At 39.7% G+C, this 15,517-nt stretch overlaps 1 protein-coding gene across 2 annotated transcripts in view; it reads right to left on the bottom strand.

Annotated features, from left to right (window-relative positions):
- LOC149312082 (leukotriene A-4 hydrolase-like) overlaps nucleotides 1–15,517 on the bottom strand; it is a 30,624-nt gene that overhangs the window by 5,321 nt on the left and 9,786 nt on the right. The window contains exons 1-13 of one of the 2 annotated variants that reach the window (XM_089523926.1): nucleotides 13,706–13,801; nucleotides 12,677–12,807; nucleotides 11,435–11,555; nucleotides 9,954–10,022; nucleotides 6,782–6,886; nucleotides 6,626–6,678; nucleotides 5,649–5,721; nucleotides 4,858–4,998; nucleotides 4,526–4,549; nucleotides 2,157–2,227; nucleotides 1,955–2,066; nucleotides 613–757; nucleotides 429–532 (exon numbers count right to left, since the gene is read on the bottom strand). In XM_089523926.1, the coding sequence (XP_089380052.1) occupies nucleotides 429–532; nucleotides 613–757; nucleotides 1,955–2,066; nucleotides 2,157–2,227; nucleotides 4,526–4,549; nucleotides 4,858–4,998; nucleotides 5,649–5,721; nucleotides 6,626–6,678; nucleotides 6,782–6,886; nucleotides 9,954–10,022; nucleotides 11,435–11,555; nucleotides 12,677–12,807; nucleotides 13,706–13,708 (1,152 nt within the window). In that variant the 5' untranslated portion in view covers nucleotides 13,709–13,801. Of the gene's footprint in view, nucleotides 1–428; nucleotides 533–612; nucleotides 758–1,954; nucleotides 2,067–2,156; nucleotides 2,228–4,525; nucleotides 4,550–4,857; nucleotides 4,999–5,648; nucleotides 5,722–6,625; nucleotides 6,679–6,781; nucleotides 6,887–9,953; nucleotides 10,023–11,434; nucleotides 11,556–12,676; nucleotides 12,808–13,705; nucleotides 13,802–15,517 lie in introns of those variants that run through there. The other variant, XM_089523925.1, reaches the window with a different exon arrangement.

Below are 15,517 nucleotides of genomic sequence, written 5' to 3'. Positions count from 1 at the left end.
TCTACCTAACTATCAATGGAAGAAAGTCAGTCACCAACACAAAGATTATTATTAAGATACAGTGCAAACATGGTCAATGGACGTTTAGGCTATGCCATGCTTCAATATCTACAAAATGTGGAAGTATGAAATGTTTGGTGAAACATTTTCTGGAACAGTTTACTGTTAATTACTTAGGACACTTATTGGGAAAAAAATTTATTTTGCAAAGTGCCTGGTTACATCTCCCAGTATCACTGTTTAAGCAATGCAAGCTTACTAAATGGAGAAAAGTCTCTGAAGCATGCCCTCAGTTACAAGATACATTAGCTGACCAGAAAGATCATGGATGTGACTTTGTATATGATAGCTTTGTTTCTCTTCTTAATCTTAACAAGAATTTTGTTTTTAACTAGTAAGAATCTTGAACAGTAAGAGAAGCATTTAACCTTGTCCTTAAAATAGGAGTACAGGAAGTTCTTCCAGTCCTCTGTTGTTATGCTCTTGTATGCAAACTGTTGTATATATCTCCTCAAGAAGCCAATGAATACATCTGTGAACATATAAAATATATTAACCAGACATGATGTCATGATGCAAAAAAGCCACATGCTTTTGAAAGTAGCTTAGTACCTGGTCCACCAAGAAGCTGTTCAAGGTAAAGTAGTAAAGCGAAGCCCTTCTCATAAGGGACAGATGAATAAGCAACGTCAGGGTCTACTTCCTTCAGACTAGGAATCAGGTTAGTTACGGGGTTTGTGCTTCCAAGGGTATTTATCTAAAGAAAGAGATATATTTATGAAAAATGAAGCAGTGATGATAAACCACCTGCCCTCTTGATGGGAGTGGGAAAGGGAAGAAAAGAGTACATACGTACAACCTCCAACACTACACAAACTTCACCATGTCATGATGCTAGATCAGTGGTTCTCAACCTTTGGTCCTCTACATTTTTGAGACTTCAACTCCCAGAATTCCTGAACAATGAACATACTGACTGGGATTTCTGGGAACTGAAGTCCAAAACATCTGGAGGATGAAAGATTGAATACTACTGTGCTAGACAGTCAAAGACTGATTAACTGCACCATTATCCCAATACCTGTTATTTAAGGCAAGGATATGGAGAACATGAGGACCCCAGATACTGTTGGTCTACTACTTCTCATTAGCCACATCTAGCATAGCAGATAGTCAAGGATGATGTATGAAGCCTCTAACCAATTCATCTCTGCTAGTTTAATTCAGAGGTAAAAAGTGTTTCAATCCATCTGTCTAGCCCAAGTGTTCAGAATGGAAAGTAACTAAAGGTCCGATTCATCAGCCTCCAACTGGCAAGCCGAGACAGGAAAATACAGAAATGTCTAGAAGATGGTACAGTTGCTCTGGTATTTTCTAAGTAGACTGATGATAGTTTATTCATTTCAAGTTAGTGCACAAAATATTAAAGCACCCCTGAGCAATTTGATCCAATTCAAAGCATCACAATATAGACAAAGAAAAAAGAATCATGTGGCATCTTTAGTATTAGCAGATTTAATTTTTCTGTGCTCTAAGTTTGCACACAGTTTTCAGCACCTGCAACCAAGCTCTGTATTCTGTCACCTTCAGAGATGCAGCCAGATTTGCAAGAGAACAGGCTTTCCAAAGCAGTAGCATCTACACTGCAGAACTTCCTCCCAAAGGGAGAAGGGGGGTTGGACTTGGTTGCAACCTTCTATTATCAAGTAATTGTGTCATGACTTTAACTTGATTTAATTGCCTGCTGTGGCAATGTCCTAGCTACTTTTGTGCAGTTTTAATGGCTTGATGTAATGTATTTATTTTCCTCTAATTTTTATTGCATTCTTGTATTTATTCTAGAAGCTGCCTTGGAACCAAGGTGCAGATTAGAAATAATTTTGTTCTATTTCTCAAGGCGAGATATTCAAATGCAGTGTTTTTAAAATAAAAGTTTTTAACTAGAACCACTTACTGTATTTTGTAATTCTCTCCAGCCTCCCAGAGCCTGAAAATGCCTGAACTGCTCACCAAAGAGACGGCCACCAATCCTGCGTTCCAGGTAAACTGTGTGCCCCTCATTTAGCCTGAAATAAAATATCACTCATCATTATTTCTGAAAACTATAAACTTCAGGTGAAGAATGGAACTTTTAAAAGCACATTAATTTCACGTACCAAAAATGTTCCCAAGTTTTATTTGTTACCAGATTCCCTGTCCAGCTGTGAGAAATTTCATGTGCAATAACCTGAAATGCACAAAGGTATCATAAGTATACTCTTGTCTCTTTTTGTCACTTCCACCTAGTAAACAAAAGGGAGGGGAATGCCAATCAGGTGGCAAAGAGACATAATTGGTCCTACCCACATGATGTTTTTCACTTATGTAGTAACCAAGCAAGCTATCACACCTTTTAAATTTATCAGTGAGCCTTATTTAAAACTTAGTGGGTATTGAACCTATTGCTTTAGAAACATAATAATCTGCAATGTTCAGAGATGACTCAGTGGTTCTAAATGTTAAATAACTTCAGTACTAATTGCAAAAAATGGCAAGCTGCCATGATAAAATAAGGCTCTATTTTATAAGGCTCCCCGTAACTGAACTTAATTTGTATCTATGCAGTAATTTAAATGGTCAACTGATCAATACTTGGCAATAGGTTTATCATTTGCACATCACAATAAGCTAGAATTCTGGGGAATAAGGCAGAGTGTGACTGAGGCAAAATGCTTAAGCCACTTCTGCTTGCAGTGGGAATAACTGCACATACGTGTGGCTTATTATGATATGTAAATTCAGACAGAACACCACATCTCTGGTTGAATAGGCTTTGCATTTTTTTAAATCACTTCCAAAACAGAACGGGTGTCTAGTAAGCTCTCCCCCCCACCCATGAACAAAGATTACCTACCACTCAGAGGTAAATCCAATTAAAAACATAAAAAAAGAGAGCATGCTTTAAACTGGTTGCCCTCATAGGCGGAGGTAAGAAAAGCCAATTTTTACCGATCCCACACCTCTAAATGTGCTCTTGAGGACTGGGAAACCCTCTGCAAAAGTTTGGGAGGTGGCTCTGGAGTAGTTGAGAGGAAACAGCTGAGTATTCTCTAACCTCTTTCTAATCAAAGGACCACTCGGTTTGCAAAGCAAAAGATCTAGCCAACTTCTATGAAAGAAAACAGTCTATCTCCTTACACAACAGCAGGTCTGGAACCAACTCACTGAAAAAAATCCAGCCATTGTCTTTCAGGCTGTGTTATAACTTGCTGAACTACAGCTAGAAATTATTGAAATCCTGTTCAGTAATTATGTTATAAGCCTAATTCACCTTTACAGTTGTTGCACTATTGCAACAACCAAATGTGTTCCCCTCCCCACCAACCTATCTTTTAACCATTCCGGATCTGCAACAGAGAAAGCTCAGAAGCACTGAAGAGTAGGGTGGTGAGTTATGACATGTCCAGCCCTCTCCTGGTGGTGAGGCATACTGCAACAAGTAACAGAAACAGAACTCTGTAGGGATCCCTGCTGCAGTGCATCCTATGGCCAAAAGAGGGATGAAGGAAGAATTTAAAAACATACTTATTTGGATTGGCCTTCCCTCTTTAGTTTAATTGATTTTCCTCTGCCCTTTGTTTTTTTTTTCTTTGACTCCGAAATATTTGTGATTGATTGTTTGTACCCTGATATGTGTATTTTTTGACTCCTGTTCCTATTTTTGTAGTAATGTTTTAACTTTTTATACTGTAATTTAATTTGTATTGTAAATGCTATTGTAACTGTTTTAACATTTGTAAGCCGCCTTGATCATTTTTTGGAAAGGCGGGGTATAAATAAAATTTATTATTATTATTATTATTATCATTGCTCCAATGCTCTATTCTCCAGTGCCTTGGAAATTCCTACTGGGGAGACAGCACATGGCTTAAAACGTAGATTTTTGGGGGAACAGCATGAGGAAGTATAGCTATGTTGTTAAAACTATGTCTTCCTATTTCTTGGCCAGTACCTATTACAGGCCCAGTCACTGCTGCTCAATCTATCTGATGTGGGAAACTGGCAGCTGTTTTTCCCCAGTGTACCAGGTACTGGTACCATACTTCAGTCTACTGTTTCATTCTTTCTTGCCATGCCTCCAGAGACTGGCACCAGATAGTAATAGCAATAGCAAGTACATTTCTATACTGCTTATCAGTACACTTAAGCACTCCCTAAGCGGTTTACAAAGTGTAAGCTAACTGCCCCCAACAAGCTGGGTACTCTTTTTAGCAACCTAAGAAGGATGCAAGCCTGAGTTGAGTTTGAGCCTTTGGCTAGTATTGAACTTGTAACCTTATGGTTTGTGAGTGAGTGGCTGCATTACTGGCATTTAACCACTATGTGGCTTGCGGACTAACACTAATCCACAAACCACCACTTTGAATAGCAACTGACTTGATAAATTAGATTCTAGACTATAATATTTAGATACTTGATTTAAATTTCAGATTAGTATAGAATAATTTGATAATAAATAGTACATTATATATACACTTCTACTTACATTGGATAATGATCTGTCACCAGCCTGTAAGAGAAAAATAGTAAGACATTATTTCCTTAAATAACACCAAACAAAGTGCATGCATAACCATTTCCACTTTTGGCAAAAGTAAGGGGAGTGAACAGATGTTGATCAAGCTACAAGAAGGATGCAAGCCTGAGTTAAGCTTGAGCCTTTGGCTGGTATTGAACTCGTAACCTTATGGTTTGTGAGTGAGCGGCTGCAGTACTGGCATTTAATTAAATGATCTGAAATTAAATTAAATGATTTGAGGTGATGTTCTAACAAACTCTATTTCTTATAATTTTATAAAATAAAATTTAAGTACTTACCAGCAATGTTGGAGTCACAAAAGTGAGACAGGGATTCTCCATTCCACCATATGGAAATGATGGTGGCAAAACAAGCAAGTCATACTGACCCCACACATAAGGTCCAGCCAAGTCTTCTGCTGTTTTCAACATGGCTTCAGCCTGAAAGAAAGAGTTGCAGCTTTTAATGTTCAAAACTGGCATGACTTCACAATATACAAGTTGCCAGGGACAAGTGTTATTTGCCTTAGACAGGATCTCAAGGAGAAGCTTCACTGTTTACCAGTTAATTTCCAGGCAAAATTCAAACTGCTAATAATGACCTATAAAAGCCCTATATGGCTTAGCTGCAAACTATCTGAAATACTGTATCTGTCTATACCAACCTGCCAGAATCTTAAACTCTACAGGACAGCACTTTCTGTCAGTCCCATCACTGTCACAGGGTTGCTTTGGGAAGATACAAGAAGTGTCTTCTCAGCCGCTGCTTCCAATCTCTGGCCTCTACCCTGCTTTCCTTTTTCATGTAGGCAAATACCTTTTTGTTCATAGGAGGCTTTTAATATGTAATCACCTATAAGGGAAGCTTCTTATTTGTGTGTGTGTGTGTGTGTTTTGAATTGTGTTTTAAATGATTTTATACGGTTTTAATGAGATTAATTAATTTATTTAAATTTTATTATTGGCTTTTGATTCCATTTGTGAGATGTCTTGGGCCCCATGCCTGGGGAAAGGAAGCATATAAATGAAATAAGTAAATTAAATAAAAGTAAAATATGCAAAAGTAGAAAAATCACAGAATTTTCACCAACCTCTGCAAATTCATAAGCTGATTTGTCCACTAGCTCCTTTTCAGCCCATACCAAAGTTCTGGGTCCAATCTCTCTGAAGAACAAAAATCAGTTAGATTAGCTAATAATGCTGTCTTTTTTATTTTAAATTGTAAAGCAGCAATTCTTGAAGATTTAATAGCTAGACAGCTATTAAAAAGCAATACTGGAATTGGTGATTTGTGAATATTTCCTTTTAAGGGCTGGAGCAAGACAACTCATTTCTTGAACACAGGTCCCTGCAACTCTTGCCATACTGCAATTAAATTCTCCCACCAGCTTACATAATGATTATATCTTCACTCATCTTAATTATGCTTCACCTTCAAATACTCTATAGCTCTGTAATCTGGTCAAGAGAGACACACAAATGCAAGGATGCATTTCCCAAACAGGATGTAAGGGCTGCTCTCTTCTTATACACCCTGCAATTTAACACTTATATTTGTAGCATAGGTACATTATGTATTGCATTAGCAGAAGCAAAAAAACAAACAAAAAAAATAACCCTTATCTTTATAGCATAGGTACATTATGTATTGCAGTAGCAGAAAGAGAAAATGTAGCTAATTCTTTAAGACTGTTACCAAAACAGTTTGAGTTCTGTATTCTGTATAGTCAAAAACTGACTAAAGTACACAGTAGCTAATTTAAACAGCAATAACAGTCTAAAAATAAACACTATTTACTAGGTTCTGGCAACATGCAAACCCTATTTAAAGAAAAGTACAAGGGGAACCTTCCGAAATTTTTAAAATGTTTTTTTTAATTGTGTTTTGTATTTTAACATGTTGTACCCCACCTCAAGCCTTGAGGAGAGGTGGAAAAGAAATTATTATTATTCATTATCACATCAAGGGAGGGGAAATATGGAATTCCCTTTCAATGGGTTATCTATGTCGTACTACTGCAACTGAGCAAGGCAACTGAAAGTATCCATCTCAGTGTAGTAAACCCACCTGCTTTCCAATGCACCAACAACCAGAGCAATCAAATAACAGGGTATTGGAACCTAGAAATAGAAATCATTAATATGTAAAAATTATAATAAGCTACAAGTCACATCTTAAATATAGTATATACAGTACCATAGTGGGTGGAAAGCAGATTCTTACATTTTGAATGAAACGATATATCTTCCTAGTACTGTCTTCTGGATCAGGTAAGTCTCCATCTCTCTTAGCACTCATAAGAGCCACAAGTTCATTTGGAACAGATATCTGGTTAAGTACAAAAAAGGTTTCTATTTAATATACTATTTTCTAACTCACATTTAGAATACCAATTCTATAGCTATACAGCTCAGATAAATCTCAATTCAACTTGCACAGAAAATTCATAAACTTAGATGCAGGGTTCATAAGCTTAGATGCAGGTTTTAGTCTGCTACTAGAAGGACAGAGGGCCATTATGGCCTCCCTGGGCATGGAGTTCCAGAGCCTGGTGGGAGCTACTGAAAAGGCCCTCTCTCATATAGGCACCAAGCATGCTTGCAATAGTTGTGGGACTGAGAGAAGGGCCTCGCCTGATGATATGAAACTTGAGTCAGCTCATAATGGGAGATGCAGTCTGCCATATAGCCTGGACTTGAGTCATATGTATATCAGCATACCTCTACAGGGCTTCTCCATGCAAGGGGGGAAATTTTTAATTGTTCTAGGATCTCCCCCAGTACAGATGGATCATACACCGATTGGTATGGATGTAGGGTTTTTTTGTCACAACTGATGAGGATATGGCCATTTGTATATTGTCAGACACATTAATACTAGGATAGGAATATTCCACTTAATGCTTTCTTGTCTTCGTATTAGAAACATCAAGAAAAGAACACCAGAAAGTATCAAACATAGTAAATGTTGTAGGCTTTAGCAAACAGCACCTCAGTGAAATTACAGAAAAAAACCAAGGTTTCCAAATATGTTAAATGAAAAGTGTTTCTGAGTTACAATGAACATAAAACATCACCTTAACATACACTGCACATCAAAACATATTTTTAGATTATTTTTTTTGCTAAGTGGTTTCCTATAATATATTGGTTAGCTGGTGTGCATCACAGTTTCTGCCTAAATACAAAGTCATTGCTTAAACATTTACTAAGACCCATGCTGCAGAGAGTAGCACATCTCTGGCCATGGGATACAGTATTTGTGCTCATTTTAGTCCCTTAATATGCATTCCCTAGGACTTCCATCTGAGAATACCAACTTCTAGAGCAGTTTGTTTTGGTATATGCCTTTAAATCTCACTTGTCTATGGGACAAACTGTACATGATGTTATTTGCATCTTTTGTGTGCAGTTTATTTTAAAAACTTCGGCAGAGTGTTCCAAAGGCAAATAGTAAAACCTCCCCCTGCAGCATGCCATAATCCCCACCTGTTTGCTGCCTCCTACAGCTCTAGCTATTTTTAAAGTCTGTCATGCATAGGATTGAGGTGCAATCATCACATCATCTCACTTGCTCTTCTATTTGCCTTTCCATGAAGACTGAATTTCTATATACTTGAGAACTACCAATGACAGGAAGCCACTAATAATATATACCCTTATCAGATTTTGAACACAGTTCCTCATATGGAAAGCAGCAAAGAGGGTAATTTCAGGGAGAATGTTTATATGGGTAGGATGTTATCTGGTACCCTCAAACTTCCAGTGTCAAAATGCTGGCTCAGCTAAGTTAGTGATGCCACAGCATGATTACTTCCACATTCTGTGGAAATCTTTCTAAGTGTAGAAACTGCTTACCTATCACCTCTTAGTTCCTCTTTAGTCATTTCAAAACACTTACCACAACCTGATTTCATTTATGAATGACATTTTGTAGTTAAGTATGGGAGCTAATATATCTGAGGCTGGGAAGCAGGAGATTGCTATATTTCCATTTTTTTTAAAACAAATACATTTTAAAATTCATTGTACATAAAGAGTAAACACAATGACAACTTGACTTGATACTGTACTGAAGCTGTGACATGTACTTATATGAAATAAAATGATACACAAGTCTGATTATTTTCACTGAATTAGAACTGCTGTAACAAGCACACCAAACTGTACACATCTACATTTTGAAAGGCATTTTTGGCTAAAAGGCAAAGATTGAATGTTTTAAATTAAAAAAAACAGTAAGTAAAGGGTCAATTTCTCGAAGGACTTTTAGAACATGGAAACTTTGTGAGAATAAGTATACTCTTAGGAAGTGCTTTGAACCCAGCTTGTTCCATTTTCTTTGGCTGAATACAGAAAGATCTCCAGGCTCCTTTACTTACAGTAGTAGTATTTGTTTTTAGAGAGTTGTCTGAAGAGAAAGATCAGCCATTTTATTCTCTTTTGAATTCTGCAACATGACTCCTGAATGACTTTGGCTTTACAAATGCATTCAGATATTTAAACTAAGGAGCTCATTTTCAGGTCAAAATACTTTCCCTAGTCTTAACTACAAAATTTCTAAAGATCATTTTTATGTACTGTCAACAAACAATTCCCACTTCTGGTATGGCATATAAAACATACATAAAATCTATCACATGCAGTACTCCTATGATAGGATTTTGCACAGTTGTTATTTTTGGTTATGTGCCTTCAAGTCATTTTTGACTTATGTTGACACTTAGACAAACGTATCACAGAGTTTTCTTGGCATGATTTGTTCAGAGGAGGTTTGTGTTTGCCTTCCTCTGAGGCTGAGAAAGTGTGACTTGCCCAAGGTCATCCTGTGGATTTCCATGGCTGAGCAGAGTTTGAATCACAGTCCAACACCCAAACAATTACACCACACTGGCTCTAGGTTTTTACATATTCAGGAGTTAGTAACATAACAATAATGGTTTAATAAACTAATAAACCATGGGGTTATTGTGTTGGAAATGTGAACTTGTGTTCTCTGACATCCAAAGGTAAGCAGTGTTTTTTACTAATATGTTCTGAAATCAATTCAGTATCTTACCTCTAAACAAATAGTTTTGTTTGAAAACACAGAGGCATTTTTCATATGCAACAGAATACAGCAACTAGACAGAACTTCTGTATAGCCAAATTAACTTTTGTGTGCCAGATCTTACAAAGAGAGGAGCATAATATAGCACCACCCAAAACTAGCAAAATTCAAAAAAAGTTTACTGATTTTCCATTTACTACATATGTTCATTCAAATTTTTTAATCCTGGTAGCAGAGTCTGTAATATGTCAATACATACCCTTTCAACCAGCTGAACTCTGGCAAGACTGCTAAATAAGAGGGCCAAGTGTTTATCTCAGACATATTAAGTCTTGGTTTTACCTACCTCTGCATAATATGTTAACTTCACAGAAGGAGTGTCTTGGCAAGGAAGAACAGCTCTGCAGTGGGTGGCCTGAAAAAGAAAGTAGCATAGCTCTTATTCTTACAATAAGCTGCAAGGAACAAATAAGTTTTCCCACTACAGTGATTTCTTTTGTATATTCTGTTACCATCAACAGTAAAAGACCCAAGTAAAGACATCAAACAACAAACCAATCAGACTCATTTACCTGACCTTATTGCATTCCATATTTACCAGGTAAATCCCCTACAACAGTTATTTTCCCAGATTCCAAGTTTGGATGGGCAGTTATTTTTAGTCTTTGGTAAAAAGTTAAATCTCCTGTTAGTGCTCTAATTCATACACAAGATTAATAATCCGATCATTTTATTTAGAATGTATTACACAGTATGATCAGAGCCTGGAAAGCTTATTTTTGGAGTATGACTCAATAATCCCTCCCAGCCAGCATGACCAGTGACGACACTGGCTGGTAAATTCTAAGAGTTATATAACAGGTGAAGTCCTGTTGTCCATAATGGTGGCATGGCTGCATGCACGTGCCACCACTGAGGGCAACAGGGCTCAAAGTCCCATGGATTTTGATATCCGCTGGGGGTCCAGAACAGATCCCCTGTGGATACCAAGCTTCCACTATAGTTCTAAAAAGTAATCTTTCCGGACTCTGAACAGTATATGAAAACTGCAATTACTTGAGCCAATGTGGCATGCAACTCAATTTAATTTTGTTTTAACTTTTGTACTAAGACTTTTAAAAATTGCATTGTGATTTTAAAACATTGTTTAAAACAGCCTTAGAACCCACGCTGGAGGAAAAGTGGGATATTAAATAAATAAATGCAATCCCTTCTGCAATGTCCAACTATATAGTTTCTTAAAATTATATAGAAAGGAGACACAGACTAAGGCCTGTTACAGACTGCCAAAATAAAGCTGCTTCGGGTCTCTTTGGAGGTATGCTATTTAAATGATGCATGCATCCTAAGAATCCAGAAGCTGCACCAAAGCTGCACTCCGGTGCTTAGGAATGGAGTGTGGCTTTGGCATGACCTCCGGACTCTTAGGACCCGTGCATCATTTAAATAGCATGCCTCCAAAGAGACCCGAAGCAGCTTTATTTTGGCAGTCTGTAACAGGCCTAAGTCTTTCAATTCCAATTAAATCAGGCCTTTTATATCTTTGTCCCCAGCCAACATATTCACTACGTGTTAGTATGTTCTTATGTAACAACACAGGCACACACTGAAAGGATATTCACAGCTTTGAAAGCCTTTATGGTTTGCTAAACTACACTATAGGGTCCCATGTTACATACTTGAGAGAGTGTATTGCAAATCTTTGGCTCAAAACTTCAGTTGAAAGGGCATAACGTGGCGAGGGGATAGACTGCTTGATACTGAAAAACTTGTACCTGTAGAAGGTACAGTTCATAGCAGAGGAGAACAGTACAACATTTTGCTCACCTGACACTGACTAAAAAGGAATGGATGCCTTTTCCCTGATGTTTGCTCTGGAGTGAACCACTGAAGTGCTGATGATCTCGGAGAAGTTTCAAAAGAAATCTCTATGATGACATCTTGTCCTCTTAAAAGATATTAATAATTGTAACATTATTGTAAGCATCATCATCATCATTATCACCACCAGCACCACCAAATGAAATATTTTTTCTATACAATCCCAGAAAATTGTATAACTGCCTATTTATGGACATTGTAACAGCAGATTTGTATAAAAACCCAATATCCAAGTAATTAATTATGTTAATGAAGAGTATGTAGGGGAGGGAAAGACACCCTTTAATGAGTGTTTCCTAGGTTGTAGGCGGGGCCACTTTGAGTCCCTGTTTTTTTGGTGGGGAGAAAGAAGATATAATAAAGATAACAGAAGCAATAGGAATCATCACCACCATCATCTATTGTTTACATAATGCTTCAACATTTTTCTGTACACAACCAAGCAATTTCAGGTATTCCAAACAGTTGAACTTAACATGCAAAATACAGGAGATGAAGGCGAGGAATTAACTTTACTTAAAATAACTAAACAAATCTGGAATTATATCAGCTAGACATTTTAAAAAAGAACCTCTGATGTACAGTAGCTACCAACAGTTTAAAATACTCTGTTCAATACAGTTCAGCCACCACAGTACATACTCAGCATTAGACCCCAAATTAACACCAGCAGCCACTATCACAACCAAAGTCTCTCTTTCTCTCTCTCTCAAATTAGGAAGTTTTGGTGAAGCATTCATTAAAATTACCAAATACCAACGACAACTTACAATTTTCCACCTCAGCTTTCTGATCATATTTGCAACACCAGTGTGTAAATCATATGCTTCATTAGTATGCCAGCATAGCCATTTACTTAGCATGAATTAAACGGAATGCTCTTAATAGGACTGCTTTAGGAGGTGTGTTCAATGGTTTTTAATTTTTATATTATATATTTTGTTATATTTTAACAGGTACTGTAAGATGTGTTGATTCTTATATGGTAGGATATGTCATTGTTTTATTTATATCCCATTGCTCCAACAGATCTTACAGTACTTGTTAAAACAAAATATAACAAAACATATAATATGTAAGTTTAAAAACCACTGAACAAACATTCCTCCTAAAGCAATCCTATTAAGGACATTTCATCATCAGGAGTTCTCAAATATGAAGAGAGGGACCAAATAAATACACACATACTTTCCCAGCTCAAAAGGCAGAGTGATTTCTAGAGGTGCTCCTTTGAAGGAATGGCGTTGTCCAAGAGCAAATTGTGCCTCCTGCCTATCAACAAGCACGTTGTGTATTGTTAGATCCTTCGTATCCAAAACCTGTCAAGGAAGTTCATGAGATATTATTAATAAAGGTCCTAAGATATCTTGACAAAGTTTTTAGAAGAGATGTAAAAGAACATACAAAGGAATTTTATGTGTAGTGATGATCAGTTCTACTATAGTCCTTCATTTTAAACAGCCAAAAAGTAACATGCTTCTTTACATTTCCCTGCTCAGTTATGTATTTTTGTAACATTAGTTCAGACATGAATATAAAACTAGTATCTTGCCAAGTATCTTGTATACAGTCTAAGTGTTTAACTCTTATATACAGTCAGGAATACAGTTTGACTAGCTCTCAACTTAGGATTTCAAAGACTAGAAACATAGAATATCTAAAGCACTTCTATTTACTTAAAAAATATTTTTGCTCATTCCATAATCTACTGTTATCTCCTGGTACTTAGCATATCTCTTGGAACAGAGCTTAACATTATTCCAAAGTACTACAGCAAAACAGCTAGTGAAAGATGAAGATTCCTGAGAAATATTTGGCCCAGAGGCTAAACATTTTTGTGGCTAGGAAGTCAATTTCTGGCAGAACTACGTAGTTTTTAATCAGAGGTTTGTATACACAACAGCCTCACTTAGTATCTGTACTGTATTGTGTATAACATTTTCAAGGATTTTATATAACCATAGTAGAAACAGTCCCAGAAAGTGACGACATGAAACTGGAATGCAAGCCCAGATTCTCCTCATAGAGATACTCAGAACCCATCTTTACAATTCTGAGCATCCTTTGCAACTGGCATCCTGCAATTCCCATACTCGCAATCAACATAACCAAAAACCTTCTGGTTGGTGATAGCACCAACTGTATTCCAACATGTCAGGAGGGCACCATGTTACTAGATTTAGTCAGAGATCTCATTGTCTTTAAGCACCTTCTTACCATGTCAAGTGTAGACACTCATAATTGTGATTTCCCGCATGGCAGAATGGGGTTGGACTGGATGGCCCTTGCAGTCTCTTCCAACTCTATGATTCTATGAGACCCAAAAGGACAAACAAATGGATCCTAGAACAGATCAAGCCAGAAATCTCCACAAAAGTCAAAATGAAAGAAGTTGGCAGCATAAGCTTTCACTGACTTAAGTCAACTTCCTCAGATGCATAAGGAAACCCAATCCACCAAATGCATCTGAGGAAGTAGACTCAAGCCTAGGAAAGCTCATGCTGCCAACTTCTTTCTTTCAATTAGTGTCAAAGGTGGCCCAAGATAGATCTCTCTGCATATTGATTCTACAGACTAACACGGCTATCTCTCTGAATCCTAAACAGAAGCTGTCTTACTCGGCCACATCATGAGAAGGCACAAGGGTCCAAAACATACCCCCTTTTCGCCTCCACGCCGGACCACCGCCGTCGCTGCCGTGGCCAGGACTGCGCTTTAGCCGGGCGGTTCCCTCCCGGGGTGTTGGAGGTGCGCATCTGCGCACCGCCCCGGGAGGACCGCCCACGGACTAAGGAGCACCCCGCTGGGACTCCTTTGGGACCTTTGCGGCCACTGGCTTTGGCGTTTGGCGGCCAGTTTTGGTGCGTGGGGCCTTTAAGGACCATCTGGGGGGAAGCCAGGGAGGAGCCCCGCCAGGTGAGAGCGGCGGGGATAAAGCCGGGACACCGGGCCCTTCCTGGCACGCCCCCTTTTCGCCTCCACGCCGGACCACCGCCGTCGCTGCCGCGGCCAGGACTGCGCTTTAGCCGGGCGGTTCCCTCCCGGGGTGTCGGAGGTGCGCATCTGCGCACCGCCCCGGGAGGACCGCCCACGGACTAAGGAGCACCCCGCTGGGACTCCTTTGGGACCTTTGCGGCCACTGGCTTTGGCGTTTGGCGGCCAGTTTTGGTGCGTGGGGCCTTTAAGGACCATCTGGGGGGAAGCCAGGGAGGAGCCCCGCCAGGTGAGAGCGGCGGGGATAAAGCCGGGACACCGGGCCCTTCCTGGCACGCCCCCTTTTCGCCTCCACGCCGGACCACCGCCGTCGCTGCCGCGGCCAGGACTGCGCTTTGGCCGGGCGGTTCCCTCCCAGGGTGTCGGAGGTGCGCATCTGCGCACCGCCCCGGGAGGACCGCCCACGGACTAAGGAGCACCACTGCTGCGCACCTGCGCAGTTGCGCAGTTCTATTGGGGTGGGAGGCTTAGATTGGCCCTGGGAGCAGAGGATGCCTGCAGTGGCTAGCCTCAGCTCCTTTAGTAGCCATAGAGGGAGGGGGGGAGGATAGGGATGTCGGGGATGCCTGGGCCGGGGATAACACCTTGGTGGGCGGAGCTCCTATTGAGGTTGTGTGGGGCAGGGGGAGGTATGGCGGTGGGAGGAGGGACTTGCGTTCCAGGGGAAGGCGTGATAGATGCATCATATCTATCTCGCCTTCCTGTCCCCCTCCCAACCTGAAGGACCTGAGGGTCTCTCCAACCGTGCCACAAACCCTGTCGCTGCTCCTGTGCAATGCCAGGTCACTTAACAAGACCCACATCTTCCAGGATCTGCTGGAGGACTCTAAGTGTGACCTGGCTTGCATTACCGAGACCTGGCTGGGGCCTGAAGGAGATGCTGTGTGGGCTCAGGCCCTGCCTGCTGGGTACTCGGTGAAGGACCAGCGCAGGTTAGGTGGGCGGGGGGGGGGAGTGGCCTTGGTACATAGGAACACCGTGTCCCTCACCAGGAACCACGTCCGACAGACCTCCTATATTGAGTGTATTTACCTG

Source organism: Sceloporus occidentalis, unplaced genomic scaffold (assembly GCF_023333645.1).
Source record: "Sceloporus occidentalis isolate IW3139 unplaced genomic scaffold, rSceOcc1.0.p SCAF_5, whole genome shotgun sequence".
In the NCBI taxonomy this organism is placed as follows: Eukaryota; Metazoa; Chordata; class Lepidosauria; order Squamata; family Phrynosomatidae; genus Sceloporus; species Sceloporus occidentalis.
Note: the sequence above shows the minus strand (reverse complement) of the source record. Positions and strands in the feature narration are given on the sequence as shown.